This window comes from Henckelia pumila, chromosome 4 (assembly GCF_033568475.1).
Source record: "Henckelia pumila isolate YLH828 chromosome 4, ASM3356847v2, whole genome shotgun sequence".
NCBI classification, from domain to species: Eukaryota; Viridiplantae; Streptophyta; class Magnoliopsida; order Lamiales; family Gesneriaceae; genus Henckelia; species Henckelia pumila.
The window spans coordinates 203,200,310-203,222,909 of record NC_133123.1 but is presented as its reverse complement, the minus strand read 5'-3'; the positions used below and the strand labels follow the sequence as shown (position 1 = coordinate 203,222,909).

General features: G+C 35.1%; 2 protein-coding genes across 3 annotated transcripts; one reads left to right on the top strand and one right to left on the bottom strand.

Annotated features, from left to right (window-relative positions):
* The first annotated feature begins 11,511 nt into the window (after positions 1-11,511).
* LOC140864234 (probable 1-acyl-sn-glycerol-3-phosphate acyltransferase 5) lies at positions 11,512-14,846 on the top strand. The gene is made up of 4 exons (XM_073268268.1): positions 11,512-11,670; positions 12,258-12,832; positions 13,211-13,341; positions 14,379-14,846. The coding sequence occupies exons 2-4, from the start codon at positions 12,261-12,263 to the stop codon at positions 14,783-14,785; spliced, it is 1,110 nt and encodes a 369-aa protein (XP_073124369.1). The 5' UTR covers positions 11,512-11,670; positions 12,258-12,260; the 3' UTR covers positions 14,786-14,846.
* Positions 14,847-15,708: 862 nt separating this feature from the next.
* Positions 15,709-18,197, bottom strand: LOC140864673 (UPF0496 protein At4g34320-like). 2 transcript variants are annotated; one of them, XM_073268968.1, is made up of 2 exons: positions 17,802-18,197; positions 15,709-17,131 (listed from the first exon to the last, which is right to left on the bottom strand). In XM_073268968.1, exon 2 carries the CDS (start codon positions 17,106-17,108, stop codon positions 15,978-15,980), a length of 1,131 nt encoding a protein of 376 aa, XP_073125069.1. In that variant the 5' UTR covers positions 17,109-17,131; positions 17,802-18,197; the 3' UTR covers positions 15,709-15,977. The 2 variants fall into 2 exon arrangements, with proteins under 2 accessions (XP_073125069.1, XP_073125068.1); XM_073268967.1 differs by lacking the exon at positions 17,802-18,197 and adding an exon at positions 17,617-17,794.
* Between the last annotated feature and the right edge of the window lie 4,403 nt (positions 18,198-22,600).

Below are 22,600 nucleotides of genomic sequence, written 5' to 3'. Positions count from 1 at the left end.
GATCAATGGCAAATGATCCTGCCAGGCTGAACCAAAATCCATGGCGTACGCTCTAAGCATATCCTCCAAAGTACGGATAGTGCGCTCTGACTGACCATCAGTCTCCGGATGATAGACAGTACTCAAACTGAGAGTAGTACCCATCGCACGCTGAACACTCCCCCAGAATCTAGAAGTAAACCTTGGGTCCCGATCACTGACAATGATCACAGGCACTCCATGAAGTCAAACGATCTCTTGAATGTACAACCGAGCCATACGATCCACATTGTACTCCCGGATATAGGCAATGAAATGCGCTGACTTGGTGAGTCGGTCCACCACAACCCAGATAGCATCACAGTTCCTCGGAGATACCGGCAAATGGGTCACAAAGTCCATTGTGATAAACTCCCATTTTCATTCAGGAATAGGCAGACTGTGAAGCAATCCTCCAGGTCGTCGGTGCTCTGTCTTGACCTGTTGACACACCAAACATCTCGAAACAAACTGATAAACACTGCGTTTCATTCCCTTCCACCAGAAACAAGTACGTAGATCCTTGTACATCTTGTTGCTCCCAAGATGAATACTCAACTTAGTGCGATGCGCTTGAGACAAAATCTCCTCTCGCAACTCTACATCCTGCGAAATCACAAGCCTACCAGACAAACACAGAAAGCCATCTGACTGATAATGAAATCCAGAAGAGCTACCCTCGTTAGCTAGACGAGCTAAACGCTGGGTCTTTGAATCAGACATCTGAGCATCTCGAATCCGCGAATACAAAGCTGGCTCAGATAATATCGCAAACATCTGGATACTCTGCATACCTTTCTTATGCTTGAAAGTATATCCTGAAGTACAACAGTCACTGATCGCACTAGACATCGAACAAGTCTGAAGTGCGGATAGTCGCACCTTGCGACTCAATGCATCAGCGGTGAGATTAGCAGCTCCTGGATGGTACTTAATCTCGCAATCATAGTCCTTAAGCAAGTCCATCCAACGTCTCTGCCTCATGTTCAACTCCGCCTGAGTGAACAAATACTTGAGACTCTTATGGTCGGTGAAGATCTCAAATTTCTCGCCATACAGATAATGACGCCAGATCTTCAAAGCGAACACAATGGCTGCTAACTCCAAATCATGGACTGGATAGTTGTCCTCGTGAAGCTTCAGCTGTCTAGAAGCGTATGCGATCACATGCCCATTCTGAGTCAGGACACAACCTAACCCCTGAAGAGAAGCATCAGTGTATACCACATAACCTCTAGATCCTGTCGGTAATGCCAACACCGATGCAGAAGTCAACCGCCGTCGAAGCTCACAGAAGTTCTCCTCACACTTGGAGGACCACTCGAAATCCACACCCTTGCGGGTAAGCTGCGTCAAAGGTCGAGCTAGCTGAGAGAAATTCAAAATAAAGCGATGATAATATCCTGCTAGACCCAGAAAGCTACGGATCTCAGCAACCGTCGTCGGACGCGATCAATTAAGAACCGCCTCAATCTTGCTTGGATCAACAAAAATCCCCTCCCTGGATATGATATGGCCAAGAAAGACCACTCGATCCATCCAGAACTCACACTTGCTCAGCTTGGCGTATAACTGCTCATCTCAAAGAGTCTGCAGTACCAACCGCAAGTGAGAAACATGCTCTTCCATATTACGCGAATACACCAAGATGTCGTCAATGAAGACCACGACAAACTTGTTCAAATACTCCCTGAAGACACGGTTCATCAGGTCCATGAATATAGCCGGCGCATTAGTCAAATCAAATGGCATCACTAGAAACTCGTACTGCCCATAGCGAGTACGGAATGCAGTTTTGGCTACGTCTTGATCTCGGACTCTCAACTGATGATACCCAAATCTCAAGTCATCAATACGAGGCAAAGGATACTTGTTCTTCACAGTGACTCGATTCAGCTGCCGATAGTCAATGCACAGCCGCATCGACCCATCCTTCTTCTTCACAAAGAGAACAGGAGCTCCCCAAGAAGATACACTAGGTCGAATGTACCCCTTGTCCAAAAGATCATGTAGCTGATTTTTCAACTCACGTATCTCTGATGGAGTCAGACGATACGGTGCTCGAGAAATAGGTGAATTACCCGTCATCAACTCTAAGCCAAACTCGACTTCCCTAACAGGAGGAAAACCCGGAATCTCATAAGGAAATACATCTGGAAATTCATCCACAACAGGAATACTCTCTATCCCAATACTCTCAGCGGACAAATCAACTGCATAGATAAGGTAGCCTTTCCCGCCAGACTCTAGAGCTCGACAGGCTCTCAAAGCTGATACCAAAGGCATTGGGGGTCGCGCTCCCTCTCCATAGAAAAACCAGCTATCACTCCCCTTCGGATGAAAGCGTACTAATCTCTGATAGCAGTCCACTGAAGCTCGATAGGTAGTCAACATATCTATTCCCAGAATGCAATCAAAGTCGTCCATCGCAAGAACCATGAGATTCACTAACAGAATGTTTCCCTCGAACTCTAAAGGGAAACCCATCACTAGACGCTTATCCAAAGCAGATTGGCCCATTGGAGTAGAAACAGCCATCACTACGTCTAGTGCAATGCATGGTAACTTATGCCTTTTAACAAAACATGCAGAAATGAAGGAATGAGATGCACCAGTGTCAATAAGTATAAGAGCAGGTATACCATAAAGCAGAAATGTACCTGCGATGAATTTTTCATTCTCCTCCACTGCCTGATCATGTCTCAGGGCAAACACCTGGCCAGAAGCTCGTGGCCTCAAATGAGAACTCCCAGCAGGCTGTCCCTGCGACCTCTGCTGAACGATGACCTGAGAACCAGATTCTGAACCAGAACCGCCTCCCCCAGATAGTGGACAATCCCTCCGGATATGACCAGTCTCTCCACAATGGAAACAAGCTCCAAAAGCTTTACGGCACTTGTTGGATGGATGGTTCTTCCCACAGTGATCACACTTGTCCTTCTTTCCGAAACGGACAACACCAGCAGAGCCAGAGGAAGAAGAAGTAGATCCAGACTTCTTGAAAGATTGGGCACGGGGACCCAAAGAACTAGCAGGTCTCGACTGAGAGAAAGACCTGTTCCGTCGAATGCTGTCCTCTGCCTGGTGACAACGGCTCACCAAAACCTCGTAGGACATGTCGTCACCAACCGCCACACGGTCATGGATCTCAGGGTTAAGGCCCTGAAGAAACAGATTATACTTCATCCCAGAGCTGTCAGCAATCTTGGGGCAATAGGATAGCAGATCAAAGAACTTCTGCTGATACTCATCAATAGACATGGCTCCCTGTCGCAGACTCAGTAGCTCGCCCGCCTTCGACTGATGGAGTGCAGGAGGAAAATACAGCTTCTGAAAAGCTATGCGGAACTCGGCCCAGGTGGCCACTCCTCTCGCCGCAACAAAAGGTGCAGAAGTAAACCTCCACCACCTGCGCGCACATCCATCCAGAAGATAACCAAGGGTCTCCATCTTCTGCTCCTCGGTGCAGTGGAAAGTCTGAAAAGTCGTCTCCATATGGTCTAACCAGTTTTCCACATCCTCCGGAGACTCACCTCCAACCAAGGGCTTAGGCCCCATCTGCAAGAATCGACGTACACTGAAACGATCCTCATCTCGATGACGATGGCGGCGTTCCCGATGAGGCTCCCAGTCGGCATCACCCAAACGCCTACCAATACTGCCATGAGAACTCTGGTCATCATGATCTACCATCTACAAAATTAACCTAACGGTTATCTTATGTAGAATCTAAATCTCAAGAATACTTTGCATGCTCTGATACCATAAATGTAGTGACCCTTACCTGGATCACCTACTAAATAGAACTTAGGCATGCAATTAACTTAATCAAAACAGTAATCAGAATTCAACTGCGGAAACCATAAAAAATAAACAATCCCAAGGCAAGGAATCTGTAAAATACCCAAATATTATACAACTCAATTGAACAGTTGTATCAATCCAATAACAAAAGAATAAAACCTAGGCGAAGCTCCAGCTGGTCAACCACTGCCTAGCCCCTCTTGGATCCACCCGCCTCGTCCAATCGCAAACCTGCCCCATGGAATAGGGTGTCCAGAAACACAGAGTACGAAACGTGAGCATAAAACGCTCAGTACGAGAGTATGAGTATACATGCATGCAAAGTGAACTCCCTATAACTCGAGGTCAAGGATCAGATACAAAGACAGACCGGGCCCTGGTATGTAGCACGATGTGCCGTCGCTTCAGGAGGTGGCTCACATACCATAATACCAGTGGATTTACCGGACCCAAAACCATGGAAGTCCATCCACTAACAGGATAGGGTACAACCCTACTAATAGACATCTCGAAGGAGATAGCTCACTATGCAAATGAATACAGCATAAATCAATGACATATAAACCATGCAGTCACATAATACATATATACTCAGTCAGAATATCTCGAACAGTACTTTTGTACCTCAAATCAGTGCAAGCTCTACCAACTCTAGGTCCACGCCTATAGTCTGCTCTACACTGCCAAATGATATTACTATCATTATAGCGCTCTAAAATCCTTAACTAAGCTAAAGCATACTCCTAAATATTTTTAGGAAGCAAAAGCTATGCATTCGTCCGTCGTTAGCCCTTTGATGTCGATGCCTCCAAAACTTGGGCACAACTCCGCTACGACCATCGAACGCCTCGCCAATCCCCGGGTCAAGCCTATGAAGACTAGAACTACTCAAATATGCCTGGAATAGAGAGGGATTCTCGGAATTGGCAAATGAAAGTGAAGCCTCGGCCTTCTATTTATATACCACGATCGGAACTTTCGATCTTCGATCGGAACGTCCAATCCTGCCATCGGAGCTTTTGAAGATCCTTCTCTGCCACGTGTCAAACTATCACTGGTTGACTTTGGATAGGGGTGATCGGAGCTTCCGATCCTGCCACACATCATGTCTGATGTAATACCATCGGAGCTTCCGATCCTGCATCGGAGCTTCCGATCCGTCTGGTACCCAATCTATTTAATTAGCGTTGATTAATCCCTTAATCACTGATTTTGGTTACGGGCTACTACACAGTACCAGAGCACGAAGAACAAGAACCAGTTGAGTCAGAGGTTTCCAAAGTGAGGCAGTCAACTCGAGAGAGAAGACCACCAGGTTGGCTTTTAGATTATGTCACTGAAAGCAACATTGCATATTGTCTATTAACAGAGGATGGTGAGCCATCGAGTTTCCATGAGGCTACTCAAAGCTCGGATGTATCCCTGTGGATGACAACGATGCAGGAAGAATTGGAAGCATTGGACAGAAACAAAACTTGGGATCTTGTTACACTACCACGAGGGACGAAAGCTATCGGTAACAGATGGGTCTATAAGATCAAGCGTGATGGCAATAACCAAGTTGAGCGGTATCGTGCGAGATTGGTTGTCAAAGGGTATGCTCAGAAAGAAGGTATTGACTTCAATGAGATATTTTCTCCTGTGGTTCGACTTTCAACAGTCAGGGTAGTATTGGCATTGTGTGCGGTGTTTGACCTACATCTAGAACAACTAGATGTGAAAACGGCATTTCTTTATGGAGATCTTGAAGAAGAAATCTATATGCTCCAACCAGAAGGTTTTGCAGAAAAAGGCAAAGAGAACTTGGTTTAGGTTGAACAAATCTCTGTACGGGCTCAAACAGGCGCCGAGGTGTTGGTACAAGAGATTTGATTCCTATATCATGAGCCTTGGGTACAACAGACTCAGTGCAGACCCTTGTACGTATTTCAAGAGGTTTGGTAATGATGATTATATCATTTTGCTGTTGTACGTGGACGACATGTTGGTAGCAGGCCCCAACAAAGATCGGGTCCAAGAATTGAAGGCACAGTTGGCTAGGAAATTTGATATGAAGGACTTGGGACCAGCAAACAAGATTCTAGGGATGCAAGTTCACCGAGACAGAAGCAATAGAAAGATTTGGCTTTCTCAGAAAAATTATTTGAAGAAAGTCTTGCAACGCTTCAACGTGCAAGATAGTAAGCCAGTTTCAACCCCTCTTCCTATTAACTTCAAGTTATCTTCTGAGATGTGTCCTAGCAGTGAAGCAGAGAGGATGGATATGTCTCGAGTACCGTATGCATCAGCAGTGGGAAGTTTAATGTTCGCTATGATTTGTACTAGACCAGACATTGCACAAGCAGTGGGAGCAGTCAGTCAATATATGACGAATCCTGGACAAGAGCATTGGAGCACGGTTAAGAGGATCCTTAGATACATTAAGGGTACCTCGAATGCTGCATTATGTTTTGGAGGATCAGATTTTACACTCAGGGGCTATGTGGATTCAGATTACGCAGGTGATACAGATAAAAGAAAATCTACTACTGGTTATGTGTTTACAATTGCAGGAGGTGCAGTCAGCTGGGTTTCAAAACTGCAAACAGTTGTGGCGTTATCTACAACGGAGGCAGAATACATGGCAGCTACTCAAGCTTGCAAGGAGGCAATATGGATTCAAAGGTTATTGGAGGAGTTTGGGCACAAACAAGAAAAGATTCATTTGTTTTGTGACAGTCAAAGTGTCTTGCACATTGCAAGGAATCCAGCCTTTCATTCCAGGACTAAACACATTGGAGTACAATTTCACTTTGTGCGAGAGGTAGTAGAGGAAGAAAGTGTGGATATGCAGAAGATCCATACAAAGGATAACATAGCTGATTTTCTGACCAAGCCAGTAAGCACAGAGAAGTTTGAGTGGTGTAGATTCTCAAGTGGCCTAGCAGGAACGTAAGTAGCGGGAATGGCAAGATTGAAATGATGTGTGGAGATGTGTTTGATCCTCAATCAAATCTTCAAGTGGGAGAAATGTCAGAGTTGAACATTCAAAGTCATGCTCATTTAATAAGCTGTCGGAAGTTGGAAAGTTGACATTTCATTGGTGAGAATAATTGCACGCGGTTTCATGCGTTCAGACAAGAGCCTGCACCTATAAATAGGTGTCTCTTCCTTCAGAATAGATTATCTCATCCTCAAGTTCCTCCTTTTGATCTTGAGTGATCTTCTCTCCTTATTTATTTCTATATATTTGTGAGATAGGTTTTCTCCTGTATAAGAGAGTGAGTGTCTCTTTGGAAACACAGAGAGAGGTTGTAATTCTCCAAATATTATAGTGGAATCTTTTGATCTTGCCCGTGGTTTTTACCCTAATATTTTTGGGGGTTTTCCACGTAAATCTTGGTGTCTATTTTATTCTTCAATTTTCATAATTTCTATCTCGTAATGCCGCATCTGGGACCAACAGTTTCTTGATCTCCTTTAAACTTTTCAACGTTTAAGTGTCTTTCATCATTCCAAGTTTTGAAATTGGTCGACATAAAAGTAACATGTCTTTTATGTTTTTTTTTTCTTCTTTCGTGGTACGTTGCAATTAAGGATTCTCAGTATCCATCAGAATATGATAATTAATGGCTCCTTGATATAGTTGATTCGTGAGTAAGAATAATCGGAACATATTTTTGTCTTATTAAAAGAAATGATTGAATCGCCGGAAGACATTTGTATATCGAATTTTTTTTCGATATCTATATGATATCAAAAATATCGTATAAAAATACCGAATTATACCGATATTTTATCCACATTTTTTCGATATACAGACATTTTTTCGGTATATCGAATTTTTTTTCGGTATCTATACGTGATCAATATGAATTTTTTTCATACAAAAATTTTTAAATTTTGATATCGATACCGATATGAATTTTTTTTTATACCGATATTTTTGTTACTGTATACCGAAAAACCATATGCGTGATTGGTCCAATGAATTGTGACTCGTCAGCTTGATAGATAGAATGTGGTGACTTCATGTAATCATGTGTAGAGATGGATCGTCTGTTCTAGACCTAGACCGTAGCCCAATCCGTTCTTTTTTTGGGGTTGAGTCGATGCTACCCGCAGAGTAGTGCCCTGCGGGTGATGTGGTGGTTTATGATTGGTTAAAATCAGTGGGTCCTACGTGGAACCCATTAATTTTGACCAATCATGAAATTACACGTCACCCGCAGGGTAGTGACCTGCGGGCGGCATGTACTAAACCTTTTTTTGGTTAGGGTGTGACTACATTTAAGCGCAATCCAAAAAGTTTTCAACTCTTTTTCTTTTCTTATTTCTTTTTTTTAACATTTTTTTTTGTAAGGGTTGTGGCCAGATTTAAGTCTAGCCCAAATTGTTTGTTTGGTGTAAGGATATCACGAGAATTAAGGGAAACTTGTTCAAAGTGTGTGACCCTTACGTTACGTCTCCCGAACTTTTTTTTTAATCAAATTTTATAATATAACACGGAGTGTTCACTGAAACAAATCACTAAAATACTAGTTGTCTGCACACGCTTACAATGTGATTAAAATATGAATATTATTTATTGCATATATATATTATATATTTGTTACAAATTAATTTAAATTTGAAAGTAAAATGAGTTGCGTGTCTGATTAAAATATAAATATTATTTATTGTATATATGTATTATATATTTGTTTCAAATCAATTTAAATTTAAAAATAAAATAAAATCACAAAATGAAGATTATAATGGACAAATGAAGTTTAAAATAGATATATAGATTTTGTTTTTGTTTTTGTATTTTTTTTTTTTTTTTGTTTTTTGAAGGATATTTTAGATATTTCATCTTTGACTTCACCAAATTAATTTTAATTCGATTACTATGTGATGCTCTTCTTTATAAATAAGATTGTAAGATATTAATTTGGTGGCTTTCATGAATGTAATATGAACTTCGAGCAAATTAATAAAAGAACGATACAAAGTACTATCGATGTATTTTATCAAATATTTTATAATTTAATAAAATTTAATTTTGAAAGTATATGTAACATATATTGAAAAAATAGTTTCACAAATGAAAATTTTGAATTAAGTGAAACTTGGTGGTGGATTGGGAGGTTACATATTAATTTAACTATTGATAGGAAAATTTTGAAAAATGAACTTGGTAATTAAATTTTGTTTTGGAACTAACATTCTCAAATTTATTTCAAAAATATTTGAACTTTTTTATTAAGATGATTTTTCTAACTATATCCCTATATATATTAATATCCAAGATTTGATATATTATATTTACGTTCAAGCTCCCCTCCCCCAACTAGATTTCTTGGATCTGTGTTTACAAGTTAAAAGATAAAATGCAACTACAGCACCTATAAGCAAATACAACTTGAGTCTTGGAAGTTAGAAGCAGCTCGAGTCTTATTAAAGTTATGTAGCTTAAAGAATTTAAATCTAACAAACTAAAGTATAGTGAAACCTCTATAAAATAACAATTTTCTCGATCTCGATTTTTGCCTTTATGATAAATTAATAATTTCGATAAAATTAATAAGATGATAATTTTTTGGAAGGCTCTTATATAAATCTATGATAAATTCATAATTATCTAAATTTACAAGCATAACTAGGATATATTTAAAATATGATTACATCATCGTTAGGTTTTTCTTGAAATTTAAATATAATTAAATTTCATCTTTACATTTTCTCATTGAATCGTATATATGCAAATGAATTATATTCACATTATACAATAAAATTTATTTGATTAATCAATACAATAAGTATTTTTAAATTATTAAAAATTAATATAATGTAATTTTTTATAAATATATATGTACAATGACTTTTCTTTTTTTATATTAAATAAAAAATATAGCATGAACTTTAATTATTTTTTATGTAATAAATATATGTTCGTTGAATAGAAAAAAACACATTTAAAAAACTACATATGTTTGGAATCAACATATCTTCTCTTAAAAATAAAGATCATGACGTAATGTGGTGAAAAATCTTTCGGAAAACATTGCAATTTTATACGTTCGATCGGTAATATAATAATGATTATAAAAAAAAATGGCATCGTTGTTTTAAAAATCCTTTGCTCATCACGCGAAATGGATGAACAAAAACGATATCCACCGCCATAATTTTTTTTTAAAAAAATCTCTTCCATGAAAAAAGCGTTGTCATCGAAAAGAAGATAAACATGCCAAATAATTCAACAAAAGTTCTTAGCCATAATATATTTACATACGTTACAAATTTTATTATAATATTTATCGAGTAGGTCTCCCAAGAGACAAGTTTACAGATCTATATCTGTTAAAAAAATCAACTCAATCCATATACATATGGAATTATTTGAGGTAAAAAATAATATTTTTTATTGCTAGGGTTGGATAAAAGCTCAGTCTTATAACAAAATTAATTTCTAAGAAGATCATAAAATTGACTGTGATATCCTTAATTACGCGTCATGTGCAATATTTAAATTTTTTTAACAAGTATTAATTGCAATTAATTAAAAGTATTTTGTATTTTCATAAATTATAAAATAAAAATTGGTTATGTATCTGTAAACCCTCGTCATACTCATACGTAAAACGTGCTTCAAAGAAAAAGAAATGAAAATGACACTTTTGAAATATCATATTTAAGTTTTGAAAACGACACTTTTTTAAAAAAAAATTCCCACCCAAACAAGCTAATTTCTGAAAAAAATTTATGCATGTAAAAAAAATCAAGGCAATCCAGAAATAATAAAATAAAATTCAAGGCAATCCAGAATTAATTCCACCCAACCCAAAACAAATTATGTATGTAAACTAAAATTCAAGGCAATCCAGAATTAATTAATCTAATCTATGCCATAATCTATTCCATTGAAGTAATTAGGTTTCTTCGTTGGTATGTTCATGATTATTTGCACACACGTGATGAGTGTGTGTGTATATATAGTATACAATAAAGTTTCATTAAAAAGAAGTTACTTATATACTAGATTAATTTCTTTGATCAGCTTTTACATTTTATTTCATATCTCCTGTTTTATTATAGAAAACAAGTATATTTCAGTGAAAATGTATTTAACCGGTGTGTCGTATAGGATTGTTTGGTGCAATTTATCTGATTAGCGTGATATACAAACTATTTTTTTATTTTTAGGGTTTAATCGGTGTGTACAACGAAAGATAATGGTTGCGACATCAACAAAAAAATAATTCTAAAAATATATGTGATGATTTAAAAGTTTAAACATCTTACACTGAATTAGAGAAAACTGTAATTAAAATCATATATATTAGAAAGACAATAAAATAATAAAATATGGTTAAATTTTTATAATTATAAAAATAATAATTATTTTTTATTACGAATAAATTAGAAGTAAAAAAGAAAAAAATAGAGATGATAACAACCACAAAAAATTTTATAATACTGTCTCATCAGTTAATTTTATAAGATAAATATTCTATTCATACGTGATTTATGAAAAAATATTATTACTTTTCACTAAACTCTCTTTCTTATTATTATTTTTTATATAAAACTAAACTCTCTTCCTTTTTTTTTTTAAAAAAAAAAAATGTACTAAACTCTCTTTCTTGAAACAAAATAATGTTGTAGATAAGTACACGTAAATAAAAAGTAACAAGAACAGAACAATGATTCGAGTAATACTATGAGTGGAATTTTCAACTCCTAAATTATTTGTTTCCCAGATATTCCGCAAAGTCCGGTTCCTCGTTGCACCTTGAAATTCCACCAGAATCTTCGTTTCACATTAAAAATACATTAATCAAATCAAAGAAAACAAAAAGTGTGAATCTTTTCAGTGTATCCAAGGTAAAGTTCATTTGATTATTCTTTAATTCTTAAATCTTACACATTTCGGAAGTATTCCCACTGCTCTATGCTTTGCTTGTGCTGCTCTTCGTGTTTCTCTTCTTGAAGATTTTGGAATTTGCATGATTCAGTTTAATCTACATTTTAGCTCAATTTCCTTCAATTTTTATGTATTTTGTGGGCTCGAGGGTTTTTGTAGATTGTTTGATTTATGTACTACGGGTAGATCGATTATGAAGCTCATGGTATATGCTGCTGATGATGAAAACTTATCGTACTTATGTTTTTTTTTGTTTTTGTGTGTTTCTGACTAAAATGTGAGGATTCGATCATAAAATTTGTCCCTCGTCAATTGATATGTGAAATTGTTTGTGCTTTGTTAAAGAGTGCAACTTTTCGACGTTTTGTGGTTTATTTTTTGTTCTGTTTTTCTGTAGCTAGTTGAAAGTTTCATATTTTCACCAGATTGCTTATTTTGTTCCTTTTTACTGAAATTGAGTTGCGAATTGCCTTCCGAAATAGAGTGATTGATCTTTTCATCTTGTGAATTCGTAAGAAAATTCTGGTTGCACTTACTGATTTTGTAGCCGATGGACTCTGACTCGGTTGTGGGATTGATAGAAGGCCAGAGGCACTACCCGCTGACGGCATTTCGAGTAATACGTGGCATTATTTGTTTATTGGTGCTTGTCTTGACGGCCTTTGTGTTATTAGTTTTCGGTGGTTTTTGGACAGCCGTTATCTTGAGATTTTTCAGTGTAAGTTACAGTAGAAAAGCATCAGCATTCTTCTTCGGGAGCTGGATTGCTCTATGGCCTTTCTTTTTCGAGAAAATAAACAAGACTAAAGTTGTATTCTCTGGCGACCAAGTTCCGGCGAAGGAACGTGTATTGCTCATCGCGAACCATAGAACCGAGGTGGACTGGATGTATTTGTGGGATCTTGCATTGCGGAAGGGATGTCAAGGTTACATTAAGTATATTCTCAAGAGTAGTTTGATGAAACTACCTGTGTTTGGTTGGGTATTTTATATTATGGAGTTTATTCCCGTGGAGAGGAAATGGGATGTTGATGCATCAACTGTGCACCAGATGCTTTCGAAATTCAAAGATCCTCGTGATCTTCTTTGGCTTGCTGTTTTCCCAGAGGGCACGGATTTCACGTATTTTCTCTATTGCCTCCATCTCTTAACATAAATGTTTTTTTTCATGCTACCTTAAGGTATTGCTTGCAAATAAGAAAGTGGCACTTTTTGATGTTGATATTTAGATGGATTTGTAACTGCCACTTAGTGCGGTTGTCTCTGTGGCAACTGGCACGTCGATTAAGATGCGATTTTTGAGCTGTTATACTACCTAAAATGGTTGATTATGCCGTAATTACTGGCTACAATTTTTGGTATACCCTCATCCTATTCTTTTTCCAAGATTTTTACGTATTGCATATTGCATACTTAAAGAAGTTATATAATTGGAACTTCTATATGATGTGTTTATATTTAGCCTTTTTTTCTTATCTTATTTCTGCTTCAAATGTCCAGAGAACAGAAATGCCTGAGAAGTCAAAAGTATGCTTCTGAAAATGGGCTGCCTATCCTGAAAAATGTCCTGCTTCCAAAGACGAAAGGCTTTTATGCTTGTTTAGAGAATTTAAGGGAATCGTTGGATGCAGGTTCTCTCTTTACTTCTTCCTCAAGAAGCATTTCTGCTTTTACACCACTATTATTGAGTTAATACCACCTTATTTGATTCACTATCTGGTAGCTAAGAATGTGTTGACAAATTATTTGATGAATAAGTCTTTTCTTCTAACCTTGTAATGGCTTGATGAACGTGAATTGTGTTCAAACTTGATCAATGGAATGTCGAATGCGAAATTTGTTATATCTTCTTTCCTGAATGCTCCACCTGGTTGCTATTGAAAGGAATAAGAAGACTGAGATAGTGAGATGTAGAGAAAATAGGAATGGAAAAACTATATAAAGACTTCAGACTTGCACAGTCAAATTTTATCCTTCTACACATATTGTGGTATGGAGTGCAATTTCAATTATCTTTGTCATGTACAAGACTGAAAAAGGAACGTTCATGGAAAGCCAAGAATTTGAAACTCTGTGATTTCAAATTTTCTGAAATCACTGGTAAGGAGGGATTTGGTTTCAAACCCATTTTCAAAAACTTATTATAAAACATAGTCTGAGAGTCCAAAAGACAGGCCTCGCAGGTGGAAGAGTCTTTCAAACTACTGGTCACCTCTTAAAATTATGTGGAATTGATGGGATCATAACATTGTCCATCCTTTGGAAGAACAACACCTATGACAGCCCACTCTATACGGCATTCACTTATCAGCATTTGACAAGTACACTTGAATCCAGCCTGAAATAAAAATGTGTGTTGCATCTTCCGTTGTGTTAATTCTAAGTAGGGCACTGACACGAGGCTATAAAAAGATGAGGTTAAACCCAATAAACTAGCCTGATTGGAGACAGAGCCTTCCAACTTACTAATCACTCAACGAATTCTTATGGTGCTGACGTGGAATCATAACAACCCTTCGACCTATATACTTTATGCTCTATGGTGTATTCAAAAGAAAATGGTGAAGTTAATTTTATGGCCACTACGTTGCTTTGGTTCTGTGTCTTCTCAACTTGTCTTGTAAATAATATTCTCTTTACTCCCCCCACTCTCTTTTGGTATTTGCAGTTTACGACATAACTATAGGGTACCGGCACCGTTGCCCATCTTTCTTTGATAATATCTTTGGAGTCGACCCCTCAGAAGTTCACATCCATGTTAATCGTGTTTCCCTTGGCAAGATCCCAACATCTGAGATTGAGGTATCTTCGTGGCTGACGAATACGTTTAGCCTCAAAGATAAAATGTTGTCTGATTTTTACAGGAAGGGGCATTTCCCTCGCGAAGGATCAGAGCAAGACCTCTCTCAAATGAAGTGTGTTGTGAACTTCATATTTGTAATGATCTTGACTGGGACATGCACATTTTTCACCTTTTTTTCCATCTGGTTTAGAATTTATGTTTCTTTAGTCTGTGCTTATATGGCTTCTGCTACATTTTTTAATTTTCGGCCTACGCCTATTTTCCGGCTTTGAGTTTTTTTCTTCCTGTGATGAATTGAAATTATATGAAACAAGATTTCTATCTTCTAATATATATGTGTCCAAACCATGTTGCTTGGATGAGAATGTGTGTTCTTACATTTGTTTTATCAATTCTTTCAATTTTGTGTTTTTTTTGGTTAATTATTTAATTTACTTTATGATGTAATCAAAATGATACGGTATTGGGGTAAAATTATATTATACTCCCACTGAACTCCAATGGAAAAGCTACTCCAACCGACTTCAAAATTTATGTACACAAAAATTCTTATGAGATGGTATTATAAATAGATTTTATCCGACTCATGAAAAAATATTATTTTGTATATAAAAAATTACTTTTATTTATAAATAAATATATGTTGGATCTATCCATCACACATATATAGATCTGTGAAACTAGACCTACTATTCTTGTGTTTGCCTTTGTCAACATTCTTCCCAAATCACAGTGCATTTTTACTAAATACATTTTATTTTTATTTTTTTTGAAGTAGCATTTTTACTAAATACTTGATATACAGATGATGACATTTTCAATAAATTTGATCGATAAAATAAGTTTATTAAATAAAATTTTATATTTATAAACGATCCATATAAACTTTAAAATTTTATTTGTTTAGCCGATTGATATTGTAATTCACTACCTTCAGGGTAAGTTGGAATTCCTCCATCTTTTATTTAGACCAATCAAGGGTCCTCTTTATTCCGGGACTTGGTGATTGAACAAATATTTCTCAATTTTAGTGTTTCACATTATTTTAAAGGTTAAAAAAATTATTTTGTGAATTATCATCGAATAAAAAATATAGTTTGGATACCATGATAGTCATTCTATGCTTTCAAATAATAATGATAAAATTCCTGGCTAAGCAAATCACAATTCACATCACCAAGAACAGGAATGAGGAATCCACCAGCATTACATCTAACAGACCATTCAAATAGTACTATTAAGTCCAATAAAATACTTCAACAAGATCACCGGAAAAAAAAAAACTAAAATCAACACTACCTAATGTTCTCTGTCATAAAACTAGGAAAAAGATCAACAGCTCGATTACTAATTGTCGCACGAAGTCAACAATCTAGCTACCTCCACCATGCCTGTCATGTTCATCCTCGTTCGGACACGAAACATTGTAGTATCTAAAGCATATATATATATCAGCACGAAGTTTTAATGGTTAGGGTGTTTGATGATTCTCTGCAGAATAACAGTTCTTGCCTTGCGAATATCGCGACAGAAGTTATCAGCTTGCATTCCCAATTCCTCAGCATTCTTTGTGAAAGAATCCGTTTTCTTCTTGATTTCTTCGACTCCAAATCTTACCGCCTCTTCATCAATCGCGAAATCAGCGTTTTCCAAAAGGGATTCGATCTGAAGCTCCAACTTATCAATCAAAACATGGATAGAGTCCAAATCTTTGATGGTCACATAAGTTCCCACAGTCATACTGTTGATGATCTCCTTCTGTCCCTTCACTGCATTTTCAAAGTTCTTGAGAAGTGAATCGATCCACTTACCCATGGAGCCGATAGGGATGGAGGTTGCAGCCGCCAATGCGGCTGCAACAGGTGGTGCTGCTATGGCGGCAGCCACAACCGAGCAAATCAGCACAGCAGCGAAAGTTGTAGCAAAGATTATGCTAGATATCTTCCTCCAAGTCTGTATGGACTTTAACTTCTTGTCCAACTTGCCCTTCTTAATCTGCAATCTCTCCAGCATTACCATTTGCTGCTTATGCACAGCATGAAAGCTTTGAAAAAACTCCTCGGTAAACGGATCCCCTGCCTCCCGAAACGCCCTCAACTCCTTCAAGGTTTTTGCATACTTCCCCTTCCCTTCCACCCCATCTTCTCCTTCTTCTTCGTGAAACTGCTGAATCGCAACGAGAAGCAGCAACTGGTTGTCTTGGGCTCGTTTCAAGCATTTCTCCAACACCGCATAGAAGTCCATAGTCTTGAGGCTGTTCTCAAAGTAGTCCTCAACAATTTCGAACAATTCTTGATTGTTCCAAATATCTTTCTTGCAGTCAAGTATCACTTTCACCACTTCTTGATTCATCTCCAGAAGGCATTCGGTGACTTCCCGGAGTGAATCAAAGGACAAAGCCCGAACTTCAACCCCGCTGGCAAGGGAAGTGATGACATTGTTGGTACGCATTTGGAGTGTGGCATCAAATGACTGTAACTCCGCATCGACCCGACAGGCTGCCACATAGGAGTTCAGCTCAGTTGAGAATTGAAGAGTGTCGATTGGATTCGCACCTGAACCCTCAGTAGCTTTCTTGCTCATATGGCTTCCCATCGTGCCCCAAATTTTCAATAGCTCTGAAAAACAAAACATCAAAACAACATCCGATTTCCCGATTTTGCACGTTGCTTCACACATACTAAAGCAACAGTTGTTGCTTCAAAGATACTATCAGATCAAATTAAAAGCTACACAAAAAACCAAGAAAAAAGTATTTATTTCCCGAAAACACAAACAAACATACTCACATTATTGCACAAATATTTCCACAAAACGCATTTTCCAAGCCACTTTTACATCCCGCTTCACACTTACTTTTGTATACATATTCAACTTTTCACCGCTTCCAAAATAATTATATTACCAAATCATATCCTATGACATTATATTATATTGTCAAATATATTACAAAAATGCAATTTCCAAAAATACTCGAAGCATAAGCAAATATGCTCAAATTTCTTTGGTCAATCCTCTGAATCACAATTCTGCAGGACTCCTATAATTCTAAGGCAGCGATATCCAATCAACAAACTCAAAATATAAAAACCAATCAGCTTACGCATTCATTCAAACACTTAAAAGGGCCAAAGCCAATTTCCAAGAGCAAATCAGCTCCATAAATAAGAGTCATAATCGAACTTGAACACAAGTTTTCCACTTTCCACAAACTCCACATGAAAATTAAAGAAAAACCCATAAATACAAACACTAAAAAAAATTTAAAACTCGAAGAAATACCAATACCTCATGGATTTCTCGTCGAGCCAGCAAGAAAATGACTTGAATCTATAGTCTTCAAAGTTCAAACCAAACCCATCACAGATATTATTAACCCAATAATGGCAAAAACAATAATTTTATGTCGGATAACCTGGTGGGTATTTAATTGGAAAGAGATAGAAGGGGAAGTAATATTATATTCACACACATAAAGAATTAATATCAATATTCTGGGAAATGTGAAGCGGCGGATAGAGATTGAAGTTGATTGAGGATGAAGAACAGATTGAAGAAGAAAGGATCGATTAAATAGCCCACAAAATAAAAGAAAAAGAAAAAAAGTTGTGGATGAAATAATGAAGAAATAGCTTGCACGCATGAGTTAATTCATAAATCTTCGAATGGTAAACGCGGGAAGCAATGTCTTCCTCTGCAATAAATTTTACAGCTATATAGAAGAATAACTATTATATAATATTTTATTTCAAAAAAAAACTATTATATAATATTTTTCTCAAAAACAATTATTATATAATATTATATTTTTTTAGACGTGAGAATATTATATTATATATATTGTATTATTAAAAAAGAGCACCACCAAATAATCGAAAAAAAAAATTATTTATCTCTATTTCAAACACTATGCGCACATGATTTTTTCCATTTTTCGTACATCCATTTTAATTTTAATTTAAATTTATTAGAAATAAAAATATAACAACAACCGAAATAATAATAAATATTCGTGTTTTAACAACACACGCATTGCGTGTGTGCATGCGACTAGTATTATAGTAACGTGGAAAAAGAAGATGTGGAAATGAGAATTTGTAGTTTATTTATTTGGTGAAGCCAAAAAAAGAAAGGGAATATAGTCAAAATAGTTCCGTATGTTTGTTTATTTTGTGTTTTGGTCTTGTAAGTATTCAATTTTGAGTTTTGGTCCTATAAGTTAAGTATGTTTTGGTTTTTGGTTTTCTTCATGGAGGGTTTATGTAGCATCTGAAAATGATGATGTGTCAGCTGAAATGTTTACATGACACTGAAAAATTTGAAGATGTGTCCGACGCCACAGCACTCAAAAGAAACAGACTAAAAACCAAAACATAACCTAACTTATAGAATCAAAACTCAAAATTATATATTTATGAGACCAAAACACAAAACGAACAAACTTATAGATTGTTATCCCTAAAAGAAACAACGAGAGCTTGCAAAAAGTAGATTTTTCTAAAGCTGGAGTAAAGTAAATGATATCTTTGGATTCAATGGCAGTTCGTCTCTCTCACTTTGTTCACGTGTCGATTTAGTCTCTAAAGTTTATACACATCGTTATTCTAAGACGATCAAATAAAATTCGTTTTTGATTATAGTTTATTTGTTTTGCATTTTCTTTTTAGAAAATAACCAAGAAAAAAAGGTGATTGAACTGATTCTAAGCAAAATAATCAAATATTTCTTTAACTGTTATCTCGCAAAAATATTTTGTATCTATTTTTGTGACACGTGCCAAAGACCATCATTGTGCAAGCAGTGAATCCAAAACCACCACGTAGAAGCTCGAGCTCGATTTACAATAATATTAAAAATTTTAGTTTGTGATCTTTTTGGAGTCACAAAACAAGCACAATAATGCAATATTGGTCGAATAAACTATAAAGCTATACAATACAATGATGTATATTAAATAATGAAAGTCAATGTTACACAAACTATAACTAAACATTCTTTATTTAACTTGTAGAACTAAGTAGAAGCGAAAGAAATAGCCAATGAGGGTTGTTTGGTGAACTTATCTATATAATGATGAAATACAACAATAACATGAAATACATATAAATCTTGAACGCGTTATTCAATATCCTTTTTATTAGGATGTTACTTGAAAAATAAAATATTTATGTTTCGTTTGGACATATACTTATGAAATATTTTTATAAAAGTATTTTTTTAATTTTTTTAATAAAATATTTTAAAAATAAATACGTGTTTGAAGAAATATTTTATAAAAAACATTTTAACATTTCAAAAATAATTTTGTTTATATTTGTCTTTCATAGTTTCATTATAAAAACTAGGGCTGACAAAATTCATAAAATTTTCGACCCTTTCCGATTCTCAACTCGTTTTCGTCCCGAACTTTTTCCGACCCGATCAATTTCGAGATCGGGATCGGGATAGGCAACTCTATCCGACGAGATTCCCGACCCGACTCGAATATATTAATAATATTTTTTAAAAATATTTTTTCATTAAAAAAATAGAATTTTTTTATAATTTTCTGTTTTAATATTAATTTTTTATAATTATCTATCATATAATTTTTTTTATATTTATATTTATCTTTTTTAATATTAATATTGAGTTATAAATTTTTATTTTATTTTATTTATTATTATGAATAATTATATGTTTTTATTGTATTAATCAAGTAATTATTTTAGTTTATTTATAATGTATTAAGAAGATGTTTTAGTTTTTAATATATATACAAAGAAATTTTAATGTATTTGAGTTTCTACATAATTTTTTTTTTTAAAAAAATATTTTCATAGAAATTATTTTTTAAAAAATATTGTTCGGGATTATCCTCTCCCGACCCGACGGGATCCCGAAAATTCGCGTCCCGACACTTCTCGGGTGCGAGATCGGAAGAAAAAGAATATCTCAATTCTTATCGGGACGGGAATCGGGTAAGGGGATTACGAGACGGGTCCCAACCCGATCCCACGCCTACTAAAAATATCTCTCAGGTGTTCTTCAAAAATTATAATTGGAGAACACTTTTAAAAAAAAATTTACAAAAAATTTATCCAAACATATTTTAAGTTTTTTTCACTAAAAATACTAAAAATATTTTTAAAATATATATCCAAACGAAATCTCAAAAACTAAAGGAATTAAAAATATGTATAATGATTTCTAACCATAATCATCATTGATTATGAGGAAAGACATAAACAACACTGTATTGGTAAAAATACCAAAATAATACTAATATCGGAATAAAAAATATTTTCTAGATAAAATGTAGGGTGCAGAATTGACTAAAGAAATATCTTGCGTTAATCGCCTCAATTTCTTGTAGAATACCTCCGCATACTGACCATTATCAGGATGGACGAGTTTATATATATAATAATATAATAGAGAAAAAAGCACACGCTTTACGTGTGTTAAAAGATGAGTTTTTGTTTCATGTGAAAAGTAGAGTGAGTGAGAAGTTTTAAGTGGGGTTGTGGGTATGAAATGTAATTATGGATAACAAAAAAAGTGGAGGGACAAAAATGAAAACAAAAGATGATGTCAACACATAAGCGGTTTTTCTAGAAGTCTCAACTATTATAATATAGTAGAGATAGTAGAGATTATGTCTAATTTATTTATTTTATTTTAAAATTAAAATCATAATTAGTCCTTACAACAAATTAACATTTTTTGAGGGCGTTGCGTTAAAACATGTTGTGTTCATTTCAGGTAATTAAATAAGAGTTTTCAGCCCCTTTTAGGTATTTTACAGTTAATTTCAACGAGGAACCGAATAATTAGTTAATTAATATATATATATTTTTAAATAATGGCCAAAGAACATTCAATTTTCATAGCCAATCGATAATAATAAAATATCTTAATGATGAAACTCAAACATGAAATTTTTTTCCCTACTGATAGCTAATCTAACACTACCATCTTAAATTTGAGATATAAGTTTTGTGTTCGTTACAATCCACTCCCTTAACTAAAGAAAAAAAAACATATTTGTTCAAAAAATTTGAAATGAAGTATTGAGTTCGTTAAAATCCACTCTAAAAAAATGTGTTGTTTTTTTTTAAAAAAAAAAAACATATTTGTTCAAAAAATTTGAAATGAAGTATTGAGTTCGTTAAAATTCACTCTAAAAAATTGTGTTGTTTTCTAACACCAAGATCTTAAATTTGAGACGAAATCTTAAGTTCGTTATCGTGATCCACTTTCTAAACTCCAAAGATTACATGGTTTTTTTTTCCAGAAAAGAAAGAAAAACATGCTAATATTTTTAAATCCTCAAGCAGATTTTAATTTCTAGCCACCAAACTAAAAGAATTTGTAGCGAAAATGTTAGAAAGTTTTATTTACATGTTTAACTTCTAAATGAAAAATCTAATTCCCTTTGGTCAAAGTCAATAATTTGAGCAAGTCTAACATGCTTTGGATTGAGAAACACCATTTTAATATGTGATATTTTGAAAAATAACCTTGATCGAGCATCTGTTTTGAATTGTGACCTATTTTCAAATTTTTTTTGCAAAATAAACTTCAGATACACAGGAAAAACAGAGAATAAACAAAGGTGAAAAATTTAGAATGTTATATTTTCAAATTCACAAAAACTCTTGTAAACTATTTAATGAGTTAATTTCATGAGACAAATATCTTGCTTGATCGATTATTAAAATATAATTTTTGTTGTCAAAAATATTATTTTTCACTTCATATATGAATCAGATCAACCTGTTTCATGAATATTCATGAGACCATCTCACAAAAGTTAAACTATTCAAATTTATGCTCAAACAAAAGTTATTTAGATTATTTAGTTAAATGTTCCTTTTAAACAAATTTTTTTTAATCATCTTTCTTGGACCAAAACCGTTCTATGGACGTCACAAAATAAAATATTTTGAATATAATATACCTTTTATGATTTTACTCATCGTAACTAAAAACGCAAGACACATTATGACATTCGGGCGAAAGCAAGACACACAGTCTATGAAAATAAAATGCAATAAATAAAAATTTCAAAAAATAAAAATAAAATCAATTTTTTAAATATGAAA

What these genes read in the sequence shown, in the direction of transcription:
- LOC140864234 (XM_073268268.1), top strand. Translation starts at nt 12,261, where the DNA reads ATGGACTCTGACTCGGTTGTGGGATTGATAGAAGGCCAGAGGCACTAC. An exon ending in CCAGAGGGCACGGATTTCAC is followed by an intron (nt 12,833 to 13,210) that starts GTATTTTCTCTA and finishes TCAAATGTCCAG; the next exon opens with AGAACAGAAATGCCTGAGAA. An exon ending in AAGGGAATCGTTGGATGCAG is followed by an intron (nt 13,342 to 14,378) that starts GTTCTCTCTTTA and finishes TGGTATTTGCAG; the next exon opens with TTTACGACATAACTATAGGG.